The sequence below is a fragment of the Lycium barbarum genome, chromosome 3 (genome assembly GCF_019175385.1).
Source record: "Lycium barbarum isolate Lr01 chromosome 3, ASM1917538v2, whole genome shotgun sequence".
NCBI lineage: Eukaryota > Viridiplantae > Streptophyta > Magnoliopsida > Solanales > Solanaceae > Lycium > Lycium barbarum.
Genome location: NC_083339.1, coordinates 72270034 through 72286180, shown reverse-complemented (window position 1 = coordinate 72286180; position 16147 = coordinate 72270034). Strand labels below are relative to the sequence as shown.

Below are 16147 nucleotides of genomic sequence, written 5' to 3'. Positions count from 1 at the left end.
TGCACATGCTATGTAGCGAATTCTATAACCAAAAATAAAAAATAAAAAAATGGCAATTTCTATTTCTCACACTCGGGAGTCCAATCGTATAGCCCACATAAGCTCATGTTCAAAATCATTTTTTTGCGCGGATTGCCCTTCTTTCGGGGTGGTCTTTAAATTTTGCCCTTCAAATTTGTGGTCTTTAAAATTTGCCCCTCATATTTGTGGTCTTTAAGTTTTGTCCTTTGCTTGGAAAGGTGGACGAATACATGAAGTTCTGGGTTCGAACCCCCGCTCAGGCATAAAATAAAAAAATAATTTCGCCAGACAGGACTGGGGGAGTGTATGCCGGATCCAGCATACAATCTTTAAGGAAAAGCTAAAGTTATGCCGGATCCGGCATAACTAAAAGTCTGCCCCATAAGGCAGAATTTTTCCTAAGACATAGTTTAGTTATGCCTTATGGGGCAGAATTTTAGTTAAGGCATAACAAAATTATGCCCCATAAGGCAAGAACTTTTCTTAAGACATAGACTTTGCCTTATAAGGCAAAGTTTAAGTTATGCCTTAAGGAAAAGTTCCGCCTTATGGGCATACTTTTAGTTATCTCTTTGGGGCACACTTTTTAATTAAGGCATAACTAAAAGTTTACCTTGAAAAGTATATATATATATATATATGCTTCAAGGCAAAGTCTGTCGGAGGGGGCAGACTTTTAGTTAAACACAACTAAAAGTCTGCCCCCTTCGGCAGACTTCTAGTTAAACACAACTAAAAGTCTGCCGGAGAGGGCATTGCAAAATTTAAACTTTACCTTATAAGGCAAACTTTTAGTTATGCCTTAAGGAAAACTTACGCCTTATGGGGCATACTTTTAGTTATGTTTTGGGGCACACTTTTAGTTAAGGCATTACTAAAAGTTTACCTTGAAAAGTTAAAAAAAAAAAAATACTTATATATGCTTCAAGGCAAAGTCTGCCCCCTCCGACAGACTTTTAGTTAAACATGACCAAAAGTCTGCCGAAGGGGGCATAGCGAAATTTAAACTCTGCTTTGCAAATTTTTTTAAAATTTTTGACTAAGCGGGAGTTCGAACCCGGAACCTATGGGTTTTAGCCGAAGGACAAAATTTAAAGACCACAAATATGAGGGGCAAAATTTATACACCACCCCAAAAAAGCGAATTAAAAACTAAGGGCCCGTTTGGCCATAAATACCAAAAACTTTTTTTTTTTTTTTGAAATTTTTAAAGTTGAAGTAAGAGTTGTGTTTGACCATAACTTTTGAAAATGTAATTTTTGATGAAATGTAGTGTAAAAAGATTAAAAAAGTTTAAAATTTTTTGAAAAACAAATTTTTCTTGTTTTTAGTATTCCGAAATACAACTCCGAAAAAAAATGAATAATTTTATGACCAAACGCTAAAAGTACAAAAAGTGAAAAAATTCCAGAGAATGAATAATTTTTATGGCCAAACGCCCACTAAGAACCTTTTCATGTTAGCTCTTTTTTTTTTTTTTTTTTTTTTTTAAACTATGTGGTATACAATTCAGGCGAATGTGGTCTTAAGTGGACAGATTTATTGTCCCAATCCGACATGTTTTCGCCTTCTGGTTATTCATTAACAGATTGAGGTCCCTGCCTAACTTGCCACCATAAGGATGACGATTTTTTGATAAAAGAAAATCTCGCGCATACATCTTGTAAGATTCAAATTTGTCGCCAATTCTCCAGATTGTTTCTTCAAATACCACATGACATCAAATGCAAATGCCAGCCAGAACCACTTATAAATTGGATTTGGCATCAGCCTCACTGACAGTAAAGTGTACGCAAAACAGATGACTACAAAGACTAGAACATCCAACAAGCTACAATGCAGATAAGACACATAGGAAACATATCATAAATGCAGAAGTTTACAGAAACCCATAAAAAGATGCAACTCTCTGCAAAAATTAGACCAAAATATGAGGCCAAATTATATCCTCCAACTCGCCAACGAGTCGATACAGCTTCATAAGTTTCGTACAGATCCACCACCTCACTTCTTCCCACCCCCAGAGACATTGAACTTGAAGAATATAATATCACCATCTTGGACCACATAGGTCTTACCCTCCTGCTTATACTTCCCAGCAGCCTGTGGAAGAGCAGATTCACCTTAGACAATTTTCAGAGGTCATCTATAAAGAAAACTCCAGCTTTGTGCACAAGTCAGGTAACGTATAGGAACAATATTGTATCACTGGAAACTGCTACTCTTGGCTTACCAGGCTCTTATCAGAGAATTTAACACATGAACTGCTAATTGCAATTACAAAATTGAACAATAACATGCACAATTATAGAATCCTTGTACAGAGAAATTGCTAAAAAAATTGATCTTGTCATTTCATCCACAACTTATGCAGAGCATGCCGGCACCCAGTTTACTAGCATATAGTATTTCCATCACTAAGATATATTCTTTTTTTATGAAGTCCATCACAAAGTATCTTTGATCAGAAGCAACAGTAGCATTTCATTTTTTAAAATTACATTAGTGTCTGGGCCAACTTGCATGCACCTCGACAATTCCAATGGGTACTTTCTACCTTCCACAAGTAAATGCACCGGGTAACGCTTTCCCACCAAAGCTTCGGCAGATGGGATTTTAACCTTGCATCTTTTGTCCTCAGCTCGGATTTTAACCCCTAGTCTCCCTTGGTTTTCTCACCCACTTCATTGACCGCTAGGCCACACCCTTGGGTGATTCTTCTCCTTTTTTTTTTTTTGAAGTAAGCAACTTGAGTCTTATATATTTAGTGTAAGCTTAGATAAGAATTTGCACCAGAATAAAGATAGAGATGGTAGGAATGCTAGCCTAACAATATGAAGAGCTGCATTGGCGCAAAAAGGTAAAGGAGAGGGAACACGTCCGTTGGATATTATATATACTTGGAAGCACAACGATATCTGAAGAAAACAGAATATGTAGGTATAATCAGAGGTATTTTTTGTTTATGAGTTAAATTTTACTACTATCTTTCACTCCATTTTTGTTCTTGTGGAGAATTTATTATAATTTTGCTTTAGCTTGTTTTTGCTTTCTGATAACAAGTTGTGCTGAATACGGCACAATATATGGGTTTTGTTAACCCACAACATGAAGGTTGTAGGATAGCAATGTACCCATTTTTTATTTCACCAAAATACCCTTAAAAATTAATTACAAACACACATTAACTAATGGTAATTTTGACATTCCCCCAACATTCTAATACTCCTTGGCTTCTTCCCATCGATTTTCGTGCCTCTTCTCCAGCGAAGGGCGAACTCCTCCCCATTTCATTGCCGACGAGATCTTTCTTTCTATTTTCTCTGGTTAACAGCAAAATAGTTAATCTCCTCTGCCCTTTTGTCTTTCTTCGTTCTCTGATGGGTTTATAGACACTGCTTGTGCAAGTTTTGCCAAATCCCAATTTGGTTTCACTCACCCACCAGACTTTTGACCTCACCTTGGTTTCTATTCAAGAAATGTTATTATCACTTTTTCCAAAAGCAAAGAAAGACATTAACAACTTAAAAAGAAAACAAATTGTCAAAACACCTTCCAATCTTTACTCCCGTTCCAAAGGACTTTTTAGTCTATTACCAGAATACTTCTCTCTTCTCTCCTCTCCTACTCAAATGCCCCAAATTTCTCCTCTGTGCATTTCATTCCAACATACAGCACTCCCTCTGTTCTCCCATCAAAAGCACTTTTCGATCAGAAATTTCTTATTGCAATAGTTCTCTTAGATACCATCGCGAATGTTACTGTAGTTTTTGTTCCCTATTTTAATGAACTATTAATTAGCTAGTAAGGATATTTTGGCGAGATAAAAAATGGGTACATTGCTATCCTACAACCTTCATGTTGTGGGTTAGCAAAACCCTATCTATCTATCTATCTATCTATCTATATATATATGAGAAAATAATCATTTAAATTACCAAAAAAAAAAAAAAAATCATTTATAGGCATAAGTTGTACTTATGTGAGAGTTAGAGTTTAACTCCCATTTGTTTGCCCTTAATGGGGGTTCAGACCTTAGGTCATTAAGTGCATTTGTTTACATTAAGATCTAAGCACTGAATAGATCTTAATCATTAAGATCTTGAGCAAAGTCTTAATATCATTAAGAGGTATTTTTGTATGAATATTTTTTACCGCCACTCTGTCTAAAACCACCAGCTCCACCTTCACCCCCGCCACCCACCACTTCCACCTCTGCCATCACAATCCCATCACCATCACCATCACCACCACCCCCACCCTCCCTCTCAAACCTCACCCAACCCCCCCTCACCACTAACCACCTTTTTCATCACAACCACCACTACCCTCCCAACCCCTACCCCCCCCCCCCAACTAACCACCTTTGTCATCACAACCACCACCCACCCATTAACCCCCCCCCCAACCTCCCACCCGACCCACCTACCCCGTAGTTACTTTTTTATTTGAATTGTATATTTATTATGTTCAAATAAATACATTATGTACATTCAAATGTTGAAAAACAAACCATCTTAATCATTCAAATGTACATTCAGATTTAGAAGTCTTAATCTTAATGAAAAAAAATGAGGCCTTAGTCTTACACATTAGTTTTGTTCTTGTGGAGAACTTCTCAATGTTTGCTTCAACCTATATTTTGGTTTCCAAAAACAAGTAGTGCAGAAATAAAGTGCATATATTTCGAGTATAGAGACTGCAATTTGACTCGTGAAACTCGATGTCATTAAATTGCCAACAATAACTCAATAGTACCTTTACAGCCGATTCACTACCAAGTTCCTTTAGATCATCAAATTTCATCACCTGAAGACACCAATGCCCAAGTCAGCACTTGCACACGCTAGTATTAGTGTCAAGAGAAAAGACAAATGGCAGCTAAAAATGGAAGCAGTCATAAATAAAAAGGATTTCACTTTTGAAGTGAGAATCATCTGGCCAAGCACAATAAAATAGTTTCAGCTTTAGCTTCCAATTCAGAAAATTCCCCCATTTTGGGGTAAGTCCAATTCCCAAAAATCAACATAAGCAGTTCAGTGTTGAATCAGACTTTTTTAGAATAAAGAAATGGCTTTTCTGCAAAAGCAGTAAGGAGGTTGCTCAGGAGTTTCTAATCAGTTATTCAATTTATCGGTGTAAAACCACCACTTGTATAGTGCATTCAGTTAACTAATAAACTGAAAGCTCTAGGAACTAATCTTTTGAATCCTGAACACAGGTAGGCAAAAGGAAAAAGAAGGCAGAAAATGACCTCAGCACAGATAAACCCTTTCTCAAAATCTGTATGAATTGTTCCAGCAGCTTGAGGAGCCTTCATCAGCCTGCGGATTTGCCAGCATTTAACCTGTATTTTAAGAGAAAAACAATTATGAGGCCTTATAACCATCAATAATGGTGACTTCAATGGGTTTTTCAGCTTTTGTGTGTGTGTGTGTGTGTGTGGGGGGGGGGGGGGGGGGGGGGGAGAGACTAATTTATAACAAGCAGAAGGGCATTTCTCCTGTTCGGAACAGGCTGTTCCTCTCTTTTTTCTTTAAGAAATTCCCATATAAAGTGATTGAGATGTAGGATTGAATCCCTATAACAGAACAAAGCATTATATAATTCTTAGGAACCAGGTCAGTGCATTAAAACTGGCATAAACATGAAAATCAGAGCAGAAAGGATTACTCCCTCCAGCCAATTTATAGGGACACTCTTTCCAATTTGGAACATCTCAAAATGTTGGCCATCATGCCATTTCTATACAATTAGCACAACTTTCCAGAATTCAAATCATTAAACAATTCAACCTCTACATTTTCATGTGATGTTTTACCTCTATCAAACAAGAATTTCAGCCATTACTTTAACATTCGTTTCACTATCACTAACATAATATACAAGTCAAATTAACATCTTAAATTTCATGTCAAGTCACATGACATCATATAAACTAGGATGGGGGGGGGGGGGGGAATAAATTAACCTATGTAGCATCAAACTCAACACCAAATAATAAAGATATGGGACAGAATGAAAGAGGAAGAATTTGAAATACCTCATCTGGCCCTGCTGTGAAGAAATAAATAAGATTAATGGCAGCAAATCCAGTCTTTATGATTTTTGGGAGGCAACTGTAGCATGATAAATCAAGATCAGCTGGATAAAGTGACAAAAATGGTGTTTTCCATAACTAAAATAGCCCCAAGTTTCTCAGCAAAGTATAATGTAAATGTCCAAAGATCAATAATACTTAACAAATGAAATGGTATCAATTGTTAATAGTAGTAGACGATTAAAGAAAAAGGCGAAACCCGAAAGGCATCAGCTTCAGCCTTGAGGCATGCACCTCATTCTGCTGTATGCGCTCACAAGACAGGTCATGTAAAAGATTGACATCTCAGACCTATGCCCTCAAAAAGACTGGTTATGTAAAAGATTGACATCTCACGTAATGAGGAAGGAGAAAGTGAAAATGAGTCAGATATAAACAATAAGGAAAAACCTCTACTCTTTAGTTTTCCGCTCTCTTGTGGGAGGGGAACAGCAATTGCTAAATTATCATCAATTGTGATATCTTATAAGACTCCAAAATTTCTTTAGATCAATGCATAGTTAAAAGTATCTAATTATTAGAGACGTTATCACTTCAAACTAACCTTTGTAACTTGTTCTCTTCACAGTATTTAGCTGCTTCATCTGGTGGCATATCAGCAAGGTTTCTCTCCACAGCAGCACTGAAAGGAATAATTATTTCACCACCATGCTCCTGCACCCTGGAAATTTGTGAAAGCATAATTTTTATACTAACAAAGAGTTCACAATATTTAGGATAATAAATAAGGCTATAAGCTAAGTGAAAGATAAAAGAGGTCATAACATAGAACCAGCAAAACACCAGGAAAAATCATTTAAGTGGTGGCATGAAGTCCATCTTCAGGACAATAACTCATTGAACAGCAGTGAAGTTTTGAATTAAACACTGAAATATGTTCATGATCACAATATTGCATAAACAGTGAATGTAACCTAGATGATTGAATCTAGTCCAACAAGAAGGAAAAGATCCATGTCCATCTTCAGGACAATAACTCATTGAACAGCAGTGAAATTTTGAATTAAACACTGAAATATGTTCATGATCACAATATTGCATAAACAGTGAATGTAACCTAGATGATTGAATCTAGTCCAACAAGAAGGAAAAGATCCATGTCCATCTTCAGGACAATAACTCATTGAACAGCAGTGAAATTTTGAATTAAACACTGAAATATGTTCATGATCACAATATTGCATAAACAGTGAATGTAACCTAGACGATTGAATCTAGTCCAACAAGAAGGAAAAGATCCATGCAAACACGACAACAACAACATACCCAGTGAAATCAAACAAGTGGGGTCTGGGGAGGGTAGAGAGTACGCAAACCTTACCCCTACCCTGGGAGATAGGGAGGTTGTTTCCAAAAGACCCTCGGCTCAAGAGAAACCATGACAAAAAAAGTGAGACAAGGATTGAAGAAAGTAAAGAAGTCATGATAAAAATAGTAAAGATAAACACTATGAAGAAAAGTAACAGTAAATGCAGCAAACTAATACGATAATCGAAGTACAAGAGATAGCAAATAGTACCAGGAAATTGAAGGACAAGAAACTACAAAGATAATACTAAGCCTACTAGTACGGAAGGATACACGAAGATTAAAAATTACAGGGTAATCATATAACCAAAGTAATATAATACACCACGACCTCATCAAGATCGTGAATTACAATCGACGCATGTGGACCACAATGCAGGTTATAACATCTAGTTTACTTGATTTAGAGCCCGTTTGGATTGGCTTATAAGTTACTTATAAATTGCTTATAAGCTGTTTTCAACTTTTTTGAGTGTTTGGCTGGCCAGCTAGTCATTTTGTGCTTAAAATAAGCTCAAAAAAATAATTGGCCCCATTTGACTTAGCTTATCTAAAGCAGCTTATAAGCTAAAAACAACTTATAAGTCAAAAAAAAAAAGTTAGACAATCCCAACTTATTTTTTTTAGCTTATAAGCTGTTTCCAGCTTATAGACATAAGCCCATCCAAACAGGCTCTTAGTTTCAAAACAAGTGATTTCTAAATTTAAAGGCAAAGCAATTTAATCTTTTAAGACTGAGAAGTGACAAAATAAGACCAAAACCAAGAAACTACACAGGCGCTTAAAAATTCATGATGGGGTAACGCCATGACTGAGGAGGGATTTGGACAATATCTTGCAGCTTCAAAGCAACGATTTCAAGATTAGTAGAATTTTTCTTCACGAGTGAGCACATTTTTGCAGGCATCTGATCCATTTCGTTGGCCCCACGTATCATTGCTTTGCAGACGACAACGTAGAGAACAAGATCACAAAAACAACGATGAGATGTAAATTCAAGTTCCTTTTATGATAAATGTTGTAACCAACTTTATATGAGCACGTCAGTGCTATATATTGCAGAATACTGATCGTCTGTTAGAATTCAAAGCAATTCATTATCATAACAAATAATGGTTTCTCTTATGATCAAAAAAAAAAAAATACACAGATCCCTCCCTCCAAATTTTCTTTTTCTTTTTTAAGTGTAAGAAGAGTAATATAATCGTGATAACTGTTAACAAAGATGGAACATACCATGCATGAATCTTGGGCAGAAACTTGTTCTTTTTCCTTTGATAGTCTTTCTCATTCATGTTAACCTGCCAATGATCCGTTACATAATCAGTAGGCACAGAGCATTATTCTGATTATTCTGCTGATCCTAATCATGCTGTTTCCTTGGCAATAAAAGAAACATCAAAGCATCACAAAAAACTACCCAAAACGATGCGAACAATGTCCCAAGATATAGTAACTAATCCTATTACAGCATATAATTGTGACAACCACAGATAGGAAAACTTGCTCCTGTCATAAAGTAGGTTTATTAAAGATATATATAGATTGCATAGAGAGGTTCCTTTAATATCAATAATTTTTCTGATTTGTTCCCCGAGTAATCTGTCAACTAGTGGTAGAGGGCCTTTGCTTTCTATATGGCTTCTAATTTAAGGGGGGCCTTCTATATTATCATTGAAAATTTCAGATACATCTCTCTCCCTCACTCACTCTCACACACACTCCAAAAGGAAATAGGAAACAATATTTCTTAGGCGTATTCAAATAACTATCTTTTGATTGGTTAAACAAAATTGGGTCTTTGGGGACAACAGTAACAATTTTGATTATTAACTATAAACTGAACTCAGAAAGGAAAAAATTTGCCTTTTGTAATACCAGTTTGTGCAGTGTAATAATTTTGGATATACACTGAAGAGCCACATTGCTGTTTCCAGAAAATAAATTCTGAAGGATTGCGTACATAGCCAGGATACAGAGGGGTTAGAAATATTAAACTCACCAAGTAAACAATCGGTTTTGCAGTAAGCAACTGGAAAGTATTCAAAAATTCAACATCTGCTGCTTTCCACTCCCCCAGACGAACATCTTTGCCTTCCTCAAGTGATGTTTTGACCTGTGGAAACAGGCAGCATTATATTTTCATATCTAAACCTTTTTAATCATTCAATTATCTGTAAAATGAACTAGAAGAAGTGCTCAAGTTTTTACAGTCATTACCAGCAGAACTACGGCAAAGTAAGACATGTGAAGATTTAACTTCATCAGAAAGACATGTGAAAATTCTACGGGAAAAAAACAAGAGAAAGCAGTTCTTCCTTTTCTTTTCAGATCAATTTAGACTCAACTACAAAGCAGCCAAAAAGTAGTGGAAGACAAGTCTAACACCAACCAACCATCTCTTTGAAACAATTATGATTCTTCCAGACATTTCCACCAGAAATGAGCATACACGAGTTCAATTACTCTAATCTGAGATGGATAATCAATCATCGGTGCCGATATCAGTCTCCATTCTCCTCTAAAAAAGGATCTTACGAGGGACCCCATTTTTAAGGACATAAATTTCTACTATTTGGAGGATAATAAATACATGACTGTACCAAAACATCTAGTTAGTTTATAAATAGAGAATGTCGATGAACTATTCGAAAACAGAAATATTTCATACTGCCACTTTTCAACAAATTGGCCACCCAGAGATCAAGAAAGTCTAAACAGATAGATATAGAAATGGGATAAAACATCTAGGCAAGTTAACAAAGTCAAAGGAAGAAGAGCAATAGGCACAAACCCTTAGACACAATTCATGCTCTACTTTTAATTGTTTGTCATTGCTTCTCTTCATACTCTTTTCAACATCTTCTATCCTCCTCTCCATGAACTCGATGTCCTGGTTTACACAAAAGGATGACATTTCATGAGATCATTCCGGTGAACAAGGCGCTTTTAGGCAACAAGGCACATTCGGTTGAAGATGGCAGCATTTACAAATAACCTAAGGTATAAATCCCTTCTAAAGAGTCAGGTTGACAGAAAATCCAGCATATTAGTCCAAAAAGAACTTCCAGCAATATCTGATGTCTCAGTAATGGACAAAACAACATACTGATAACACAGCATAACTTCATGCAGGACTCTCAACCATCTAAATTTAAAGATGAATGCTCCTAGTACATTCATACATTACAAATAGCACCACTGTGTGCATTAAAAATGCTTCTTATTAATGATTTGTAAGTGTTCAGTAAAAACCTATTTTTACCTGACAGAAGATTACTAACCACCTTCATGTGTCAAGAGATAAAAGACTCCCCCCCCCCCCCAAAAAACCTTTCCCCCAGTGTGAGACAGATTTCTTGCTGCACTGTATGCAACCGATCTTGTACTACTCACAGAGTCACAGGTATAGTTTCCTTTCCCTGTTTTTTTATTTTTTGATAAATATGAAAACTCATAAGATATTCACGTTTGGAAACATTGTACACCCTCCGTCCCATTTTATATGACAGTGTTTGGCTTGGCACGAAGTTTAAGAAATAAAGGAACACTTTTGAAGCCTGTGATCTAAAACAAACCATAGAAATTTTTGTGGCTAGAAATCATTTCATTAAAGGTAAAAAGGTAAATTTGAAGTTGGATTTTTACTAAATATAGAAAGGTGTCATTCTTTTTGGGATTGACTAAAAATGAAAGAGTATCATATAAATTGGGATGGAGGGAGTAGGTTTATAATAGACCTGAAGACGTGATTAGAAAACTCCCAACGGTAGAAGATACTCGTCAATGCAGTAGATAAGTGCAATCAACAATGCTATCATAGAGTACATCCAATCACAGTATTACAAGATATTAACTTAACTGCCTTCAAAGAACTGAATACAGCATCTTCTTGATGCCATTTATACCATTTCTTACTTTATCCAAAAAACAAAAACAACAAATGAATACATGCCTGATACAAATTCCAAAAACTCAAGATGCATGATCCAACTTACCTTAAGCCTTAGTTCCTCACTTATAACCTCTAAATCTCTCACAGGATCAACAGTGTCATCGACATGGATAATATCTGGATCTTCAAATGCACCTGACAAACAGCATAAATGTGTACGACGATATTCAAGAGTGAGAATATATAAGACACTAGACATGATAACTCCAGATAATATGGAACACATTTGTATATGTATAACAAAGAAAAGTCCAACAGATGGAAAGACAAAATGGGAGAGTGATTATATTACGTAGAACGTGGAAAATGCCATCAACTGCACGGATGTGGGACAAGAAACTGTTGCCCAATCCTTGTCCTGCATGAGCACCTCGAACCAATCCAGCTATGTCATGAATTTCCAAAAAGGCAGCCACCTAGATATCGTCAAACAAACATTCATTTAAAATGAACTATATAAAAAGTATTGTCTTACAGACAAATTAGGAATCAAAAAAAGAAGTTATCCCAGAGGCAAATCAATTTTTATCATATGGAATAATTTAATAAACAACTGAATCACAAATGACCGTCACAACTACATAAGGGGAAATAAAAGAGGCACGTCGACTTTTCTCGTGACCATTAATAGTAGTTGATTTTGGATGACAAACCTCGCTCTTGGACTTGTAGAGTTGGCAGAGCCATTCAAAACGCTCATCAGGAACGTGCACTCGAGCTTCGTTAGGCTCGATAGTACAAAAAGGAAAATTTTCAGCCGGAATGGATAACTTTGTCAGTGTGTTGAAGAGAGTAGACTTGCCCACATTTGGTAATCCCACCTGAAAGTCACACAGACAAGCTCAACATCATCAAACTTAGTACAAATATAAATATATAAATAACCTAATAAGTAGAGACGTTGATGATGATGATGATGATGATGATAAGCTCTCAGTGGATCAAATTCATTCGCATTCCATTTTCTAGATTTGAGCTGAAAGATATAAAGGGAGATCAAATGAAGAGAAGGGGGCTCACGATTCCAATTTTCAAGTGAGAAGAGAAACGGCCGAGAATGGGCCTTTCGGCAGGAACTTCTTTACCTTTACCTGCTTTTGGGGGCATACTTACGTCTGTCTAGGGTTTTGAATTTCGTGTTAAGAGTATCAGCAGAGGAGGAGGGGGCCAAAAATAAAAATGCTTTATACGGAGCGAGGGATAAAGGTGCTGAGCTGCTTCCTCGTGACGCACCCGAATCACAATCAACGGCCCAATTCTGGGGATTAAGTTCCCAAATGCCCATGCCCTTCAAAGGGGTGCTCTTAATTCTTTGACCCGGCTTAACGAATTTTTATTTTGAAATAAGGAAAATCATTCGCTAGGTAAAACTTTTAAATATTTTGTAGACATAAATTAGTTTAATGAACCTGTTTAATTAATCACAAGCATGCTTATAAGGCAAAATTTGTGGTCAATTGAGCAGTTTACTACCTTGAAATATCAAAAACCCTTGCCTTATAGGCAAGAGCTAGAAGTTATGCCTGATGGGACACAAAAGCTCTTTCCAATGAATTTTTTCAAGTTAAAGTTATTTTTTAAAGATTTAATTTAGCGGGGACAAAAGTTTAAGACGGGACACTTTTGGAGACACCACGCGTCATTTTCGGCAATTCTGGTTGGGCTTCAATTGATTATCTCGTAAAAATTTATGGGCTTTTAACATTAATCGGCTGGTGCCTAAAAATAATTACAGCTGCTGGCCAAATATACAAAAAATATACACTAATTATATTTTTCGTATGGCTATGCGTTGCAAAAATTTCTAAAATCTGATAAGGTGATGTAACTGTTACACCTCGGAATTTTTGGGTTGTTGAGCAATGAATGGACTAACGTAAGTTAAGGTGTACATGATGTCCCTACAAGTAAGAAGGGATGCTTAATGATTCTAATTAAGATTCCAAAGACATTTGAGGCAAGGGAGGAAAGTTCGTCAAATGAAACTTCACTGCAGTTCTGCGAAAGGGGGGTTCGACGGTCGTTCTTTGTACCGTCGAACGAGTCGACACTTCGTCGATTGTGCCGTAGAATTGAGTTAGCGCGAAGACCATTCAACGGAGCAGATCGACGCTCCGTCGATCAGTTCGACGGACCATCCTTCTCACCGTAGAATGAAAGGAAACGAAAGGTTGCTCACTGGAAATTTCACGACTTCGACGGTCAAATCGACATCAAAGCTTCGTCGATCGTACCGTATATCTCGGTCGGGACTGATTTCAAGATTTAATATAAGGACCCTCTCTCATTTTATTTCATTTCATTCCACTTCTCCACACACCAAGAAACCTCTAGAACTTTCTCCATTATTCATCCACAAGAAAATAAGGGAAAACCATGATCAACTATACCAAATCAACGAAATCAAGTGTATGAAACCTAGTAAAAGTTATCTCAACAAGAAAACTCAAGGGAAGTGAGTTAGGGTTTTGGTGCAAGAAGAGAAGCTCCACTCAAGGGTTGTTCATCCATTATCTAAGGTGAGTTTTATGATCATTCCATGTTGTTTAAGGTATTGGAAAGCTAAGACACTTGGATTATAGAAAGATATAGAAAATGGGTCATGAATGTGTGAATAGTGTCATTGTTGAGTAGTAGTTTGGGGTGAATTATGAATATTGGTATGTTGTGATTGTAAGTATGTTGTGAACGACATTTAGAACATGGAATAAGTATTATATGTGAGAAAATGCAGTAATGAACTATGACCATGATTATGGAAAAATTGGAGTGAAACTACGAAATGTGGGTAATGTAGATGAATGATGATTGTTGTGTGTGATATTGTGAATATGGTTGTGAACGTTTGGGAGTTGATATAGAATATGGGGAAAGTTGTATAAACAATGAAAATGCTGCCCAATTTTCTTTAGCTTTAGTAAGCACGTTTAAGTAATTGATTAGCTAATGTTCATGCGACTTCTCTTGAAGATAGAAACGTGGGCATTGAAGGAGAACAAGCAAGCGATAGATTAGTTAAATGAAAAAGGTATGTGAGGCTAGTCCTTTCTTTCTATGGCATGAATCCTATAGCATGACTTTTCTTTCCTCTTCATGATTCTCCCATATTCCGGAAAACTAAAAGTCTATGTTCATAAATAGCTACATGAGACAAGAGATGTATTATGAGCCCAATAATGATGATGATGAGTTTAAGACTAAAGATTCTAGAGTTCATGATATGATGTTCCTATAAAGTTAATGATGTCGTTTATTGCATACACTCACTTTATATACTATTCCCTTCAAGGTGAGGTAGAATACTTATAAATGTCCATAATGGAATGGGGGTTCACGACCTTATGTCACCTCGATAAAGTATAGATATCTTGAATTTCTATGCATGCATTATGATGAGTACATGTTGATGATATTACACCGCGCCTATATGGCCGGGCAAACACCGCTAAGGCGGGCAGCTATATGTATACACCATGTCTAGGTGACATGGGCAGACACCACTAGTGGGCGGCATGAGATGGTACCCCGGACGCGGGAGGCCTGGACGCAGGCTAATGATTATCACACCGATCCGATATGGACGGGCAGCTTATAGATTTATGTATATATGATATGATGATGATTATGAAGTAAGCTAGCATGTGTTATTTCTTTTATAAGTGACAGTCATATACAGTTGCTTCCTTATTGATGCTTCCCTTATCTCACTGACGTATTTTCATTACTTATGCCTCTCATACTCAGTACAATGTTCGTACTGACGTCCGTTTTCTTTGGACGTTGTGTTCATGCCCACAGGTAGACAGGGAGGTGATCTTGATCTAGATTCGTAGGAGCTGTTAGCTAATTTGAGAGCACTCCATTGTTCCGGAGGTGCCTTTGATTATTCTTTTGTGCACATATATGTATATTTTGGGCACGACGGGGTCCTGTCCCGTCTCTATGTCTAGCACTCTAGTAGAGGCTCGTAGATACGCAGTGTGGGTTACATGGTCTCACAAGGTCACTACTGTATGTATACATATATTATTTTGATAGCCGAAAGGCTTATGTATATAAAAGTATTTATGTTCTCAAAAGAAAAATGATTTTTCTTATGATTTGAGTATGAATTTGATAAAAGAACGCTTAATGAGTATGATGAGTAGTAGAATGAGCGATGCTCGATGGTTAGCCCCGGGTACCCGTCACGATCCCTAGGCGGGTCGTGACAGTAACGACCCGTCAGGTCGTTTTGTGATTTTTGCCTCTTTTTCTCTAAATGACCCTTCCCCTAGCTTCTTGTGCTATATTTGACTTGTGTGGATGGGTGGAGCGATTCTCGAGGCTTTCGGGTGAGTTTTAGGTAAGAAAAAGGACTTTTTGGAAATCCTTAAGAGATTGGTTGACCAAAGTCAACATCCGGGGTAAATGAGTCATTTTTAAAGTTTCGTTGATTTCATTAGGTCCGGAATGTGAATTTTGACTTAGTTGGACTGTTGGTTGGGGTCTCGAGGCATTCGGGTCTGATTTTGGCCGTTGGTTGGGAATATAGGATTTTGATGAATTGGAGTTGACCATGGTCAACACAGGGTCAAGACGACTCTGTGCGATGGTTTTGAGTACGCGAGCAGATTCATTGCATATTTTAGGACCGGTTTGCGTATTTAGTTTGTGTGCAGGAGGTCTTGAATGAATTTCGAGGGTCAATTCCAAGTTTGGAACACACCAAAAAAATTTGGTGTGTTGTTGTTGTGTGCTTAATTGAGATCGCGAGATGCTGC

The 16147-nt window shown here is 37.0% G+C and overlaps 1 protein-coding gene across 1 annotated transcript; it reads right to left on the bottom strand.

The window, feature by feature from the left end:
* Positions 1-1741: 1741 nt before the first annotated feature.
* On the bottom strand, positions 1742-12589 carry LOC132631563 (obg-like ATPase 1). The gene is made up of 12 exons (XM_060347142.1): positions 12405-12589; positions 12038-12205; positions 11677-11800; positions 11428-11519; positions 10224-10322; positions 9432-9545; positions 8666-8730; positions 6666-6782; positions 6065-6140; positions 5276-5368; positions 4780-4830; positions 1742-2124 (listed from the first exon to the last, which is right to left on the bottom strand). The coding sequence occupies exons 1-12, from the start codon at positions 12489-12491 to the stop codon at positions 2026-2028; spliced, it is 1185 nt and encodes a 394-aa protein (XP_060203125.1). The 5' UTR covers positions 12492-12589; the 3' UTR covers positions 1742-2025.
* Positions 12590-16147: the final 3558 nt, after the last annotated feature.